The sequence below is a fragment of the Crinia signifera genome, unplaced genomic scaffold (assembly GCF_055691185.1).
Source record: "Crinia signifera unplaced genomic scaffold, ASM5569118v1 HAP2_SCAFFOLD_688, whole genome shotgun sequence".
NCBI classification, from domain to species: domain Eukaryota; kingdom Metazoa; phylum Chordata; class Amphibia; order Anura; family Myobatrachidae; genus Crinia; species Crinia signifera.
The window spans coordinates 1-16,789 of NW_028142587.1; the positions used below are offsets into that span (position 1 = coordinate 1).

Genomic DNA, 16,789 nt, shown 5'->3' on the forward strand with positions numbered 1-16,789 from the left:
TGATGATCAGGTCACCACCGACTGCCCCAGCACTGATCTGATTACCACCACCGCCCGCCCACGGCAGTGACAAAAAGCTTATGATCACCGGCTGGACGTCTTCCTCACGGCACCCCCTGGCCACTCATTTAAGAGCCGCCACTGCCCGCCCGCTGCAGGAGGTCGGACGTAATCGTACATGCTGCACATCCGACCTCCTGATCCGGTCCGATGGGCACGGGAACGCGCATCGGATCGGATCAAATGTCAAACACATGCGATTTTGGGCCTATTTCACGCGATTTAGCAGCCCAAGTGCTCAAATCGCATGGAATCGGTCCAACATCGCATAGTGTATGGGGGCCTTAAGTATGTGTGTTTGCTCATTTCCTAGACTGTAAGCTCCTCTGGGATTTTGTCTTGCACACAATCACACAGTTATACACCAGATTATGCATAGATCTTACGTTGCAGCTGTAGGCTCAAGACGCCCTCTTGATTGCAGCAGGTCGAATAAGTCTCCTCCGTTGGCGTAGTCCATGACGAATGCCAAGATGTTCTTGGTCTGGAAGGTCAGGAGGCCATGTACTAAGAAGGGGCTCCCAGATGTTGATTGTAGGGCCCTGGTCTCAATCCTTGTCTTCTCTTTTTCTCTCTCTGACAGTCCCTCGTTGTTCACGACCTTTATGGCGACATCCGTCTTGGTGGAGATCTCACGCGCCAGCAGGACCACTCCATAGCCGCCCTCTCCTAACTCACGGCTGATCTTGTACCTGTCCATGAAGAGAGGTTCCTCCTTGTCCGGTGGTGAGACGCTGCTTGGTCCTTGTGGAGCAAAGTAAGAGACATTATGAAATTATTGTTTAACAGCTAAAGACACAGTAATATGATGATAACTGAAGTGGGAATACTGGGACTAGGGAGGCCAATTTTAGGCCTAAATCCCGGGATCCCGCCGATCCCGATCCCGGGATTTAGGCCTAAAATCGGCGGGATTTGAATCCCGGGATTGAAGCTTTCAATCCCGGGATTTCGGGATTAGTATCCCAGTCCTAAATGTACTTTTTTTCCAAAGCCGGGCAGCGCTGAGCACTTTAGAATGGCTCAGATGCTGCCCGGCTGTCTGCTGCGTACCCCCCGGTGGCTGATTGGTCCGCTCCGCTGTCAGTGTCATGACGGCGCCCAGGCTGCGCAGCGTGACCCCTGACATCACGCCACGCTGCGAAGCCCGTCCGCCGCCATGCCTGTCAGTGCACTTCAGCACAAGCACAGTCGCTCAGCCGCCTGCCCGGCCGCTGCATGGATGGACGGACGGACATCGCTCCTGCTGCTGCCTGTCACCATACCTCTGTAAGTGACAGTGCAGGGCAGGGGAAGAGTGGCGGGCGGGCAGGTGGGGCGAATAAGAGGGCATTTATATTGATATTTGGGGGGGGCGGGTCATTTTTTTTTTTTATTAGGGAGGCCAATCCCGGGATTCCCGGGATTGAGCATTTTTCAATCCCGAATCCCGGGATTGAAAAAATGCCCCGGGATTGGCCTCCCTAACTGGGACCACAACATAAAACAAACTGTAGGGTTTTACAAAGCTGAAGATACTTATAGCTAATCGGAAACATTTTTTAAATAATGGCACCTTGATCACTTTTGAGTTTAATAATTTTGTTGCGTAACTGAATAGTGCCTATTTGATATTGTAGGAATGGAGCATGTGCATTTATGTGTTGTAAGTAACTGGTAGTGATGCATTCTCATGCGAATTTAAGCCGGTAAATTATTGCTAGTGATCAAAAGGATTGCCTGGGGTTCTAGTGACCAAGCCAATTCCTCTGAGCTAATCCTGTAGTTACTGGCCATGCCGTTCTGGCACTAATCACATCGCCTGTAGTACATTTGTAATGGCATTGAGCTACAATAGATGCCAACCATTACATTCGCCTTCATGTCCAAGTTTGACACTGGATATAATGCGTTTTGTTGTCCTATTAACAGCCTGAAAGGGTTTGCATCTGTATTCCTATATGTGAAATTCATGTTAACATACATTACTTTAAATATCTAATATTGTACCAAGTCCATAATTAAATGAAGGGAAAAAAAACGCCATGACACCATGGGGGGAGGGGGGGGGGGGGTATTTACTAAGATGTGTATTCTACTTCACATGTGATGTTGCTATGGGCAACCAATCAGATCCTGTCTTCTAGAGGATGCTAAATAAATAAGAAGTAGAGTGTGATTGGTTGCCTATAGCAACATCACATGTGAAGTAGCATACACATCTTAGTAAATTTCCCCCCATGAGTCATTACACCGGGTGACATCAGCCCTACATTCTTCAGTTATCACCATGGCTGTCTTCCCCAGGGGGGTTGGGCTGTCACGTATAAATGCAGGCACCGCCATCCTGGGAATTACCACCTTTAGTGCCAGTAAACCTAGAGCTATTCTGTAAACACCCTGATGGGTGTGGGGTTAATAAAGTAATAATCATAGTAATGTTAGGATTAGGCTAGGTAAAGGTAGAAGAACATTCATACTGTGTTTTCATTGTGTAAATGACACCGCGAGTGCCGGCATATGCCTGTCACCAAACTGAGCTATACTGTAGGTTACAGCACCTTTTTAGTTGTGCACCTTTCTCCATAAATATTACAGTAGTTTTACTAATCCTTTTTTTTTAGACTGTCTTTATCTGAATAACTGAAGTAACCAATGAAGTGAATATAAATTACATATAAAACATTATTTATATTTTTTTTATATAAACAATATTCAACTTTGCCAATGTGAAAATGAACTACAGTGCAAGGACATCCAACTACATTTCCGCTTACCTGGTCTTGGCTGATCTTCATCCGGGTCTTTAGCCTCGCTTGCCGCTCTCTTTCTCTCTTCCAGCGATTCTTCCTCTCTGGATTTTCTTGATGAAGTGTTCTTCACTGTCTTCTGGTCTTTCTCCTGCATCTTGCTGCTGGACTCCTCAGGTGCTTCCTTTTCAGGCTTTCTTGATGTCTCCTTTCTGCACCTCTTCTTTCCGGCCATCTCCTCTGTGTTCTGGTCTGTCTTCTGTATCTTGCCGCTGGGTTCCTCCTCAGGTGCTTCCTTTTCAGGCCTTCTTGAGGTCTCCTTCCTTCTCCTCTTCTTCCCGACCATCTCCTCCATCTTCTGATCCGGCTCCTGCATCTTCCGACGGGTACACCTGATCCAAAATGTCAACTTACCTCTCCTGATCTGGCTCCTGCGTCTCCCGACGGGTACACCTGATCCAATAAGTTGACTTACCTCTCCTGATCTGGCTCCTGCGTCTTCTGACAGGTACACCTGATCCAATTGGTCAATTTACCTTTCCTAATCTGGCTCCTGCGTCTTCCGACGGGTACACCTGATCCAATGGGTCAATTTACCTTTCCTGATCTGGCTCCTTCGTCTTCCGATGGGTACACCTGATCCAATTGGTCAATTTACCTTTCCTGATCTGGCTCCTTCGTCTTCCGACGGGTACACCTGATCCAATTGGTCAATTTACCTTTCCTGATCTGGCTCCTGCGTCTTCCGACGGGTACACCTGATCCAATTGGTCAATTTACCTTTCCTGATCTGGCTCCTGCGTCTTCCGACGGGTACACCTGATCCAATTGGTCAATTTACCTTCCCTGATCTGGCTCCTGCGTCTTCCGACGGGTACACCTGATCCAATTGGTCAATTTACCTTTCCTGATCTGGCTCCTGCGTCTTCCGACGGGTACACCTGATCCAATTGGTCAATTTACCTTTCCTGATCTGGCTCCTGCGTCTTCCGACGGGTACACCTAATCCAATTGGTCAATTTACCTCTCCTGATCTGGCTCCTGCGTCTTCCGACGGGTACACCTGATCCAATTGGTCAATTTACTTTTCCTGATCTGGCTCCTGCGTCTTCCGACGGGTACACCTAATCCAATTGGTCAATTTACCTTTCCTGATCTGGCTCCTGCGTCTTCCGACGGGTACACCTGATCCAAGGAGTCGATTTACCTCTCCTGATCTGGCTCCTGCGTCTTCCGACGGGTACACCTGATCCACTGAGTCAATTTACCTCTCCTGATCTGGCTCCTGCGTCTTCCGACGGGTACACCTGATCCAATTGGTCAATTTACCTTTCCTGATCTGGCTCCTGCGTCTTCCGACGGGTACACCTGATCCAATTGGTCGTTTACCTTTCCTGATCTGGCTCCTGCGTCTTCCGACGGGTACACCTGATCCAATTGGTCAATTTACCTTTCCTGATCTGGCTCCTGCGTCTTCCGACGGGTACACCTGATCCAATAAGTCGATTTACCTCTCCTGATCTGGCTCCTGCGTCTTCCGACGGGTACACCTGATCCACTGAGTCGATTTACCTCTCCTGATCTGGCTCCTGCGTCTTCCGACGGGTACACCTGATCCAATAAGTTTACTTACCTCTCCTGATTCGGCTCCTGCGTCTTACGACGGGTTCACCTGATCCAGTAATTGGCTTTCTGTCTCCTGAAATCGCTTTTTCTCCCCTTCTCAATCCTCTGCTTGCGCTGCTGCTTCCTCCTCTGATGCTGTCTGCTGCAGAGATGCCAGTTGGAAAATAACTGCCACTCTCAGCTATGAAAGTGTATAGCTTGGGTCATGTGACCAGCTTGCTGCTCTCCCATATACACTCTATAGTATCCATGCTAATGGGTCTAATTTTATTTTTAGGATTTCTAAGTTGCTATAACTTACCCTGTTAATGTTATTTGTGCCTAATTTCAGTGAGATCCTATGTACATGTTCCTAATTTATAATCTAACTGCAGGAAAGGAACATTAAATTTTTACATATCGATGGTCATCCATTGTGTTTGATTGATTGGGCTGTGGGCCAATCAAAAGACGGGGGACGGGGCTTCGCTGGTGTCGGGGGGCAGAGCTATGCTCTGTGTCCCAGCACTTTTTAAAAAAAGGCAAACATCGTTTTGCTGTTCCATCGATGGAGGGAAACCATCTGGTTCTCCCCCATCTATGGCTAAAGTATTCGACATTGGCCATGAACCACCGATGTTTGGAATAATCGATGGTCAATGGCCATCCCTACTGTTTTACTTTTGTCTGTATTGACATGTGAGAGGGGAGTTAGGGATGGGAGTGGGGGAATAACAGATCCCCCAGCACGACCCCTTCCATCAGGTACAAGAGGATCTGCTCTTGGGCTTCCCCCTGTTTATGATTGTAGTCACCTGTGTTGAACTAGATAATTGATGAGAAAGCTGTTTCACTGCCGGTAACTGCACCTGGGAAGTCCGGGAGCAGAGCTTTCTGTACCTGATGGAAGGGTCCTATTGGACGGTCTGGGTACAAGTGTATAGAGATGCAGCAATTACTCAGAGGAGTAGGGTTTTAGTTAGCAAATGCTTATCATACAGTGAAAGTAGCATTATTAGTGGTGGCTGTGTGTGTGTGTGTGTGGGGGGGGGGGGGGTGAGGGGTGTTGCATTTATGGTGGGAGCAGGAATGCTACAGTTTTAGCTAATTCAAAACGTTGTCCTAAAATAGCAAGTATATTGTTCATGGAGGCTGCCTGTCTAATTCTATCGCTACAATGATAGAAAGAACTATACTGGTTGCACTAGACCAGTGGTAGCCAACCCTAGCCCTCGAGAGCTACCAACAGTTCACATTTTCCAGACAACCTAGCTGCTGCACAGCTGCACTCATTAATCACTGACACATTTTAAAAGATACACAGATGGAGCTAATTACTTCACTTGTGATTCTGTGAGGAGACCTGCAAAACATGCACTGTTGGTAGCTCTCGAGGACTAGGGTTGGCTACCCCAGCACTAGACACTTAAACAGCTGACGCTGATGATTAAGGTTTCACCAACCCCAAGGACAAAACAAGTGCAAAAAATTTCAATGTGGCGGATATGATACTGAAGAATAAAAGTTTATGGGCTCGTGCGCTCAAGCAGCCTATGGAGAGTTCAAACTAAAATGGTGACCCAAACACCATCGAATACATGGAAGACAAAAGAAGGTAGATTGTCCTCTCCACTGGCGCTCTGATAGGATGGTACCTCCCTTAGATTTGAGGTACGGTCCTCTTCTCCCAATAAAAGTGATAGCAAGGTGTGTTAATAAATACCGTACATCCCTCAAAGTACAGTGACGCTCCTCTTCTCCGCCTCTATGAATAACAATCTGTGTCACCAGGATTAAGGTCCCCTCTGATAAATGGGTGGTCAATCAAACTCTCCCAAAAAGGAATACAGAAAATGGCAAAAATAGTGTAATACCATTTAATGTACAATATAACAAATACACAAGTGAGACAGATAAAAAAGGGACAAATGAATGGTAAGATGGCCTGTTACCCGATGTAGTGGAGAACGTGGATAACGATCCAGTCCTCAAAGATGGCAAATAGGGATGGCAGTGAACCCGGGATTTTCACTGTCAAAACGACAACAGCAGGCACAGAGTCCACCCAGTCCAGACAGAATGTCCACGTACAAATGAAGTCCCAGCTCCAAGCGCTTTCGGCCTCCTCTGAGGCCTTTTTCAAGGAGAATCTCCTTGAAAAAGGCCTCAGAGGAGGCCGAAAGCGCTTGGAGCTGGGACTTCATTTGTACGTGGACATTCTGTCTGGACTGGGTGGACTCTGTGCCTGCTGTTGTCGTTTTGACAGTGAAAATCCCGGGTTCACTGCCATCCCTATTTGCCATCTTTGAGGACTGGATCGTTATCCACGTTCTCCACTACATCGGGTAACAGGCCATCTTACCATTCATTTGTCCCTTTTTTATCTGTCTCACTTGTGTATTTGTTATATTGTACATTAAATGGTATTACACTATTTTTGCCATTTTCTGTATTCCTTTTTGGGAGAGTTTGATTGACCACCCATTTATCAGAGGGGACCTTAATCCTGGTGACACAGATTGTTATTCATAGAGGCGGAGAAGAGGAGCGTCACTGTACTTTGAGGGATGTACGGTATTTATTAACACACCTTGCTATCACTTTTATTGGGAGAAGAGGACCGTACCTCAAATCTAAGGGAGGTACCATCCTATCAGAGCGCCAGTGGAGAGGACAATCTACCTTCTTTTGTCTTCCATGGATATGATACTGAGACCTGCCAATGCAATGGTTAAGGAAGATCAGTCAAAGACAGAATGAAAATCAGTGACAACAATTGTTTCCCCACAAACAATTAGGGTTACCACCTTTCCCCTTTAATTCCGGACACATATTAATTACACAGGTTCTGTGGAAGTTTAAAACCAGGTGATATGGAGTCTTGAAGTCAGTCAGCCACAGAACATGTGTAATTAATATGTGTCCGGAATTAAAGGGCAAAGGTGGTAACCCCACAAACAATACATCTTTATTTCGTTGATTTTCTTCTTTAAAAGTGTGTACCAGCCAGGATTATTGAGCCAGCAATTGGGGCGTTGCAGAGTCAGGCGGGGAATTCATGTGTTCCGTCTGCTGCCTGCCTATGCCGACAAGTGTGTCCAGTCTCTCTCTCTGCCCCAACTCTCTCTCTCTCTTGCTCTCTCTGCCCCAACTCTCTCTCTCTCTTGCTCTCTCTGCCCCAACTCTCTCTCTCTCGCTCTCTCTGCCCCAACTCTCTCTCTCTCCGGACGGGATGTACAAAGCATTGGCGGTACATCCCACTGACCATCGCATATGTAGATGATGTAGTTTGGAATGTCCATTCGGTTTCTTGCCTGCTCCCCCTAATAGCTCACTTCATCAGAGCATCAAGTGCTGTCACGCACCGGAGGATGTTTCTCCTCCATGAAAGTGGCATGGGCGTCTCTATGTAATGCTGGGCATTCCCATGGGAACGCAGCCAGGCCGATGCCTACTTGGGGTTCTCTATGCTTAACCATTGTTTCTGCCATGGCTACACTATTCTTGCACCCATTAATAAGCAGTATGGGCCTTATTCTGGTTGGCTCGCAAAGCAGTGTTATTTTGCTTCTTTGTGAGCTTTGTAGCACCGCCCAAATGCCCACACCCCGCTATTCGCAGATTTTCCCAAAATCATTAGATGGTCGATTTCTGAAGCGCTCACTCCCTGGTGACTTTATTTAGTGGCACCCTGCTCCGTGAACATTGTGGGCAGCTGACATTCGGTGACGTCTGCTGCCGGCCCCCGGAAGGCAAGTAGCCACCCCCGTTCACTTGCTGATGCCCAGCATTTCCTGGGTGCAGCCAATATTTTTGTGAGTACACCCAGGAAACCCTGCGAAGGCCCCCTGCCCGCCTACTGTATGCCCACCCCGCTACGAGCACCTCGGAGACTATGCAAATCTCCGAGGACGCCCGCAGAGAAGAACGACTGATTAGATGTTTTCTTAAAGTAAACAAATGTATTCTACAATTCTACTGTATTATGTTACAACCAATGAACATTCTTATTGTACTCTTAATTAATCACATTCAAATATCTGTACCATTTAATAACTCTCTATTCAACCTTTTGCTGTAACACCTAAGTGCTTAAATATCTATATTATTGCGCAATAATATGCAAACAAACTTACAAATCTTAAACCCTAAATAAGCGCTTTTGCCCTTTTTTTTAGCCCTGACCCAATGTTCACAGTTCCGTAAAGCTGCAAGCAACTCAGAGTATGCTAAAGTGCAGATGAAGGTAAGTTTTAGGCTGTTCAACAGAGCTGTCACTTAAGTTTCTATGCTCCGCTCCACACAAGGTGAAATGGTTCTCCCAAATATATCATAGACCATGGATCTTTAATGGCCCCCCAGATGTTGTGAAACTACTTGTTCCAACATGCATTGCCACATTTTTTTTCCTATAAGAGCATGTCAAAACTGACAGGGCATGCTGGGACATGTAGTTCCACAACATCTGGAGGGCCACAGGTTGAAGACCTGTGTCATAGACCATTGTAAGTCTGCGGCCTGTGCTGAGCACCCTAGGGCTAGCTAGACAGCATATGGCAAGGGTCCTAAAGCCGCCAGATTCCTGCTATGGTACCATAGATCAAAAAATGGGAGGGAAAGAAAAAAGGTCAGTTATTTGTGGATGCACTCCTGATCCTCACGGATCAATATTCATTGCAATAAATTGTTTCATTCAGATAAAACCGTGGGGGTTCCTATTGTCTTTATTTAATTGGTTCTTTGACAAGGAATTAGCCCACAAAAGTTGCGAAAATTAGAGGTTAAAATATCCCAACATACAAACGTACATATAGTGAGGAAGAATAAAGATTTGTGTTGGAAAGAATTAAAACGTGTAGGCAGAATCTAATAGGATGATGTTAATTGCAATATTTTTATTGGGTGGTATTCCCTTATAGCTTAGGTATTATTTGGGTAATATTCCCCTATACCTTGTGTGTTAATTTGTGTTCCATATCACACCGCTTAAATAGGTGGTGGCAGCTCAATTGTCTGCCCTCGGTTTAGATCCGAATATCCGTGAATATTTCAATATATTATTGTACATACAGCTTTCAAGTTTTTTGGAGTTCCTGTATTGGTGTGATTTGGCCGAGGATTCGGCTCTATGTCACACTTATGGTTCCCCACGGGAGACTTTTTGGCAATTTTATCTGTGATTTGGCCAGTAAATTGGCTCTATGTCACAGTTATTCGCCCCTGGTAGATAGGCCTTATAGTGTATACTTTGTGAATTGTTCCACTCAGATGATTAGGTTTGTGATATGGCCTTAACTTTGGCTCTATTTCGCATCTGGTTATTATATCTCAGTGGTCATTTTTGGCCTTATATTTGGCCTTATAAGACACTTTTGTTGGCAAATTTTATTTGTGATTTGGCCAGGAAATTGGCTCTATGTCACAATTATTTGGCCTTTGATAAGTATAACACTTTTATTGGCAAATTTTATTTGTGATTTGGCCAGGAAATTGGCTCTATGTCACAATTATTTTGCCTTTAATAAGTATGCCCTTTAGTGTGTATATTGAAGATTCATCCACATCGATAATGAGTTTAGATTAGTAATCTGGCCTTAATTTCGGCTCTATCTCAGACCCAGTTTTTATAAATCTTTGTGGATATTATCAGCCTTACATTTGGCCTTATATTACACTTTGTTGTTTTTACACATGTATGTTTTTACACAGGTATTTATCTTGTTTCCCAGGGGGGATAGTGTGAGCGTTCCTCTAGTGTGATTTGGCCATAGGTTTGGCACTGTGTCACAGATTTTTATATAGTACTCCAAAAGAGAATATTTTTTAAAGATATATAATGAATCCACATTCAGCTGTTTATGTCAGCTTTCGGATGGGGATTTGGACATATAGTATGGCCTTTCATTTGGCTCTATGTCCCATTTAAACTTTATTTCGTTTTTTATGTTCAGTTTTGATTCTGTCTGTTATATATCTTTTTTTGTTGTGTGTGTGATTTGGCCTTCTCTTGGCTCTATGTCACACGTTGGTATATTTATTTTTGGCTGCATAAATATAATTGCTGTTTTTCACATATTATTCTTTTTCACAGTGAATGAATTAGGGCAACAGAAAATTACCTCTGATAAACAGAGTGTTATTTTTACTTGGTTATCTGGCTACTAAATAGCTGGTTTGTATCTTGTTCTTATATGTTAAGATGGAGATGATTGTATACATATAGTGATACAATCCTTTGTAACTTTATGTTTTCATTCGATACATTTTAGTTTCAAGATACGTTTCTGAGCTGCCACTGATTGCTACTGACATCTACTGGTGGTTTCTGTTAATTACATATCTCTGGTCAGAAATAGCCATTGAGATTTTATGCCAGAGAGTTCAGAGCAATCAGTTGTTATTGCTGTAATAGAATATTTTGCCTTAATTGTAGTGAACAGGACAGTCCCTGTGCTATGGTCTGCACAGGTAGACTGTGGAAGCAGGTAACACTCCCTTCACTTGCCAGCGTACAATTACAGCACTAAAGTTCACAATCTAATTAGCGGTGGATATAACATATTAGTCAAACACACAATATCATCCTATAATTCTGCCTGCCACGGGTCTAGGACACGTGTTTCGCATTAGGTGCTTCTTCAAGCTAGCCAAACGATCGCTATCCACCATACTGGCTTTATCTAAGAGTCCCGCCAATCAACTTTGACTGCGCGGGACACGTGGTGTCAATTCAGCCAATGGAGCGGCTTTCTCCGCGTCCTCCGTCTCTATGCAGCGTATTGCTGCTGCTGCTGCCGGCGTCACGTGATTTATCACGTGTGTATCTTGTGCCAATGATCGTCCTTTCGGGCGCCGCCCGTGCATCTGTATGAATTGCTCTGATGCCCTGGAACCTGTATACGCTACTGTGGTTGCGCACGATACTGTTCTTTGTGGCCGTACAATGTTAATATCTCTCAGTGGGTAATCTATATTGTATCCCCATTATTCTGTCGGTGTCTATCTTTGAGCATTTAGTGAGGGCATCGGGTGTTTTATTTTGGTTTATTGTTACCAGTTTATACGTTATGCCCGCTATTTGTTTTGCCCCATAGTCTGCATATATCATACTTGGTCACGTGTTTGATTTATGCCAATAGTCTTCCTGACAGGTTTGGTCTGTGCATAGTTAGGTGCCCCGGGATATGTATATGTAATTGTTCCTTCATATCAAAACATATTGGATATGTGTATAGTTTGTATTTTATCTTAAGTCTTTGATATTTGATCCTCCTTAATCCATTGGTTAGTTGTTTGGAGAATATTTGTGCATAAATTGAGATATTAAAAACTGCTTCGTGTTGGCCAGTTATACTTCATACTGTATTTTACATTTTTGCCCCGCAGTCTGTATATTCAATATCCGTGAGATTTTACCATTTTAATCTTTTATCATGTTATATCATATATCTAATTACTGATGGTAAGTATACATCTATTAGAATGATATTCACCATTAATATTATACTTATCTGGTATTTAGGGCCGTGTTGGACTTCGAGGTATGAGGGGAAGGAGAGGAAAAAACGTGAGTATTGTGCTGATCAATTGAAAATAAGTGTGTTGGTGTAAATTGTGTCACTCGTGGAAACAGAGAAACAGGGGGTGGGGGGGATTATGATGGGAGGTCAAAATCAGTATTAGTTGAATATATTACATTTAATATATTAGTAGTGGTCTAGAAAACATTGATTAATTTATCATTGTACATAAGTGAGTCCGTTGTGTGAAGATTGTCTTTATCATTGTATATAAGTGAATCCGTTACATGAGGATTCTCTTGGTTGTGATGGTGTGGGTACCAAGTGATGGGGATAAGGGAGAGTATGTTATGTGGGCCAATTTGGAAGGGGTCCACAAGTGTAGGGGACTCTAGTGCTCCAATAGGTAGGTGGTCGTGAGAATATTGAATATTGGTGATAATATTACATAGATTGTAGTATTCTGTGACAGGTTATTAGTGTCTTCTCATAATTGAGTATTCTCTATTAAATACAACAACTTGGATTTTCGGGGTGGTGATTGGTTTAGGTGTTTATATTCGAGATTCTGAGTTCAGGTAATTTGGTTGTTATTCTTCCCTGGGTTTTCTGCCTAGATTCAATTATAGGCTGTGATCCCTGTATCCATTGATTTTATCATTTGAGTTTGTTAGCCTTAATTTAATGGTGATCATCTCGAGGGATATTGATGGGTAGGGGAGTGTGATTGAGAGAAATTAAATTCATTTATGGCATGTTGATTGCCTTGAGAAAAGGGGGGGTGGGGGGGAAAAGAAGATCCATAAGGAGATGGGGTTATGTTTGTAATCTTTGAAGGGGGGTAGAAAGAAGGATATATGGTATTTTAAAGGAAGGGGAGATAGCTATTGTATTCGTTCAGTCCTTTTGGTTGTAAACAATCCATGAGGAAAATCATCTTTGTTTCAGTTTTTAGAAGTTCGGCATCCAGATCACCACCTCTAATTCCCAATTGGATATGCCGCATACCAAACACTTTAAGGCCCTTTGGGTCATTGTTATGGTAACGCATAAAATGTCTCGCTATTGGGCTAAGTTTTTTGAAATTGTCGGCATCTTTTCTGGCATTACGTATGGAACAGATATGCTCCAATACTCTTACTTTTAAAGGTCTCTTTGTTTTGCCCACATAAGTTTTGTCGCAGGGGCATTTGATTTGATACACCACTCCGATTGTTGTACAAGTTATCAGGCCTTTTATGTACCATGTTTTACCGAATTTATCTCGATATGATTTAGTTGGTATCATATGGTTACAGGCCTTACATCTGCCACACTTCTCAGATCCCTGTTTCAGTGTGGTAGTGGCTGGTGGTATTTCTGCCAGATGACTGCGTAGCAGATGATCCTTCACATTTCTTGCTCTTCTCCAATTAACTTGTACTTGTGGTTGGAGGATTGATTTCAAGTCTTCATCTGTCTGTAATACCGGCCAGTGTCTCTGCAGTATTTGACGGATGTCCTTCCAATGATTATTAAAGGTGCCTATGAAGCGAATGGATTCTGTTTGGTTTGGGTTCTTTTGTTTGGGGAGAAGTAGTGAATCACGAGTGATCCCTTGTACTGTTTTCTGGGACTTTTTAATAAGTTTTTTACTGTACCCTCTCTCTGATAATCTCTCTGATAGTTCATGTTCTCTCTTTTTCAGAGTTTGGGGGTCCGAGCAGTTCCTTTTAGTTCTGATCATTTCCCCTTTGGGGATGGCCTTGATTGTACTGGGAAGGTGACCACTCGAGGCATGTAGCAAGCTGTTAGTTGCAGTTTCTTTTCTATATAGATCTGTACATAGATTGCCCATTCCATCAATACTTATTAACAGGTCGAGGAAGTGTATTTGGCTCTGACTGATCTCATGTGTCAGTTTTAAGTTGAGATTATTTTGATTTAGAATTTGGATGAATTCCTCCAATTCACTTCTCTCTCCGTCCCACAGTAGTAAGATGTCGTCAATAAATCTTAAATATAGGGGAATTTTTTCAGTGAATCTGTTGTGTGATTCCTTGAACACCATCTCCCTTTCCCACCACCCCAGGTACAGGTTTGCATACGTTGGGGCACATGCTGTCCCCATCGCTGTCCCCCGTACCTGGAGGTAGTGGGAGCCTTGGCATGTGAAGTAGTTTTTTGTGAGTATAAATTTTATGGACTCCACAAGAAATTTGTTGAAATCATAATTGGCATCCATATTTAGGAAGTACTGTACTGCTTCAATGCCTCTATCATGTTTGATGCTAGTGTAGAGGCTTTCAACATCTAAGGATACTAACCATGTGTCTCGATTCACCGTCAGATTTTCTAATTTATTGAGCACGTCCATTGTGTCTCGTAAGTATGACGGTAAAGCCGTGACATGATGTCTCAAAAATTGGTCCACGTAAATACTGAGATTTTCAGTTAGACTCCCCTTGCCAGATAGAATTGGCCTGCCTGGTGGAATTTTGGCATTTTTGTGGACTTTAGGGAGAAGGTACAGGGTAGGTGTTCTAGGGTTATTAATTTGTAAGAATCTCCAATCATTTTTGGATATGATATTCCTATCATGTGCTGATTGGATCAGTGCATTGTATTGACGACAGTATTCTGTGCACGGACTAAAAATGAGTTTTTTGTAACAGTCTGAGTCACTCAGTTGGCGTTGTAACTCCTGTGTGTAAAGGGTGCGTGGCCATAGTACCACGTTACCCCCCTTATCGGATGGTTTGGTTATGGTGTCATGCCAGGATGCCATTTCTTTGAGTGCTCTTTTTTCTCCCTCAGTGGTATTTCCTGCTTTGTATTTTTGTTTACTCAGGAGTTTGTCCAGGTCTTGAGATACAAGAGTTTGGTATACCTGGATTTGGGGGCAGATTTTTGTATCCGGTATAAATGTGGATTTTTTCTTTATTTTAGATTTATCAAAAGGTTCTGGTGTCTTGTCATCTGTAATTGCAGTTAATGGATTGGACTCGTCACACATATTCTCGGATGCCAGATCTAATAGTACTTCTAGTGCAGGTTGATCCTCTTCCCCTAGGGTTTCTTGGTTATGGGGATTTGCTGATGTAGTCTTAGTTTGACAGAAGAATTTTTTCAAGAGGATTTTTCTGGTAAATAAGTTTAGATCCTTCTCTAATTCGAATCTGTCAGCTTGTGACGAGGGTGAAAACGAAAGGCCTCTTTTGAGGATTGATTCTTGGTCAGGTGTAAGTTCTCTTTCTGTCAGATTAATAATTTTTAGGGGTGCTGTGTCAGATATTATGTGTGGGGATTCGGGCTGTATTGTTCCCTGAAACGCCTCCTGTCTCTGGGTTCCTCTTTCCAATCGAGGTATTCCCGTTTGCGTCTTCTTCCCCCCCTGGCCCCTCCTGCTCTTTCTCCAGGGTCTCTTCCTCTCCGGCCTGCCCCTAAAAAATGTGTTCGTGGGAGTCTATTATCCATTGTTTCATTATCAGATGAGTCTGGTTCGGAAGTTGTGTAATTTGAGGTGTTGCCACTTCGATTGGGGTGTGGTGGTCTGTTTGTCCTCATGTTCCATTTGAATACTTTATTATTCTGGAAGTCCATCTTATCCCTATGGAACTTCCTTTTTTTGCGATCTATAATTTCTAATTCATAGCTTTCAATTTCTTTTTTATATTTATCATATTGTTTTTGGAATTGATCAAGCGTTTCAAAATTTTTGAGTTTTTCTCCCAATACTACTATTTCTTGTGAGAGTTGATTGAGAATGACTTCGTCATGTCTTATCAGGATTTTAATCAGGTTTTTGGAACATTCCAGTAATGTTTTTTCCCAATCTACCCTTAAGTCTTCGTTGGCTAGGTCGAATGCAGGGAAGACTCTAGGTCTTAAACCTCGGGGGACCATGTTATGTTTTAAATAGTTATCGAATGTGGTTCGGTTCCAGACTGTTTTGCTCTGTTTCATCAGTGCGTTTTTCAGTGCGTATAGGTCATCCGACCAATTTGCTGAGGGACCACTGGATTTGTCTCCATGATCTAGGAATATTGAGTCCATATCGCTTCTTAACTTGTCCCTCCTATTCTCCAGATCTTTGGCTAGGCTGAATGTGGCCATTGTGGTTAGCGATCGTGTGGTTTTAACAATTGTTATTACTGATAATTCAATTTGTATGTATTGGTGCTAGAATCCAGAAAACTGCATAGGGAGCAGTATATTGGAAACTGGACAAGAAAGGTTTTGGGGGTTCTGCACTCAATTATTTCAATTTCTGCCCTATATTATCGGGCATTGACCGCTATTTAAATGTATGTAGCGGGGGTGCTATCCTGACCAACTGAGGGTCAGTGATCAAAAAATGGGAGGGAAAGAAAAAAGGTCAGTTATTTGTGGATGCACTCCTGATCCTCACGGATCAATATTCATTGCAATAAATTGTTTCATTCAGATAAAACCGTGGGGGTTCCTATTGTCTTTATTTAATTGGTTCTTTGACAAGGAATTAGCCCACAAAAGTTGCGAAAATTAGAGGTTAAAATATCCCAACATACAAACGTACATATAGTGAGGAAGAATAAAGATTAGTGTTGGAAAGAATTAAAACGTGTAGGCAGAATCTAATAGGATGATGTTAATTGCAATATTTTTATTGGGTGGTATTCCCTTATAGCTTAGGTATTATTTGGGTAATATTCCCCTATACCTTGTGTGTTAATTTGTGTTCCATATCACACCGCTTAAATAGGTGGTGGCAGCTCAATTGTCTGCCCTCGGTTTAGATCCGAATATCCGTGAATATTTCAATATATTATTGTACATACAGCTTTCAAGTTTTTTGGAGTTCCTGTATTGGTGTGATTTGGCCGAGGATTCGGCTCTATGTCACACTTATGGTTC

General features: G+C 43.2%; 1 protein-coding gene across 1 annotated transcript in view; it reads left to right on the forward strand.

Moving 5' to 3' along the window:
• Positions 1-43: 43 nt before the first annotated feature.
• LOC146056000 (myelin regulatory factor-like) overlaps positions 44-16,789 on the forward strand; it is a 34,329-nt gene continuing 17,583 nt past the window's right edge. Inside the window, exons 1-3 of the mRNA XM_083168339.1 lie at positions 44-817; positions 8,573-8,640; positions 11,917-11,961. Of these exons, the coding sequence (XP_083024465.1) occupies positions 8,635-8,640; positions 11,917-11,961 (51 nt within the window). The 5' untranslated portion in view covers positions 44-817; positions 8,573-8,634. The remainder of the gene's footprint in view (positions 818-8,572; positions 8,641-11,916; positions 11,962-16,789) is intronic.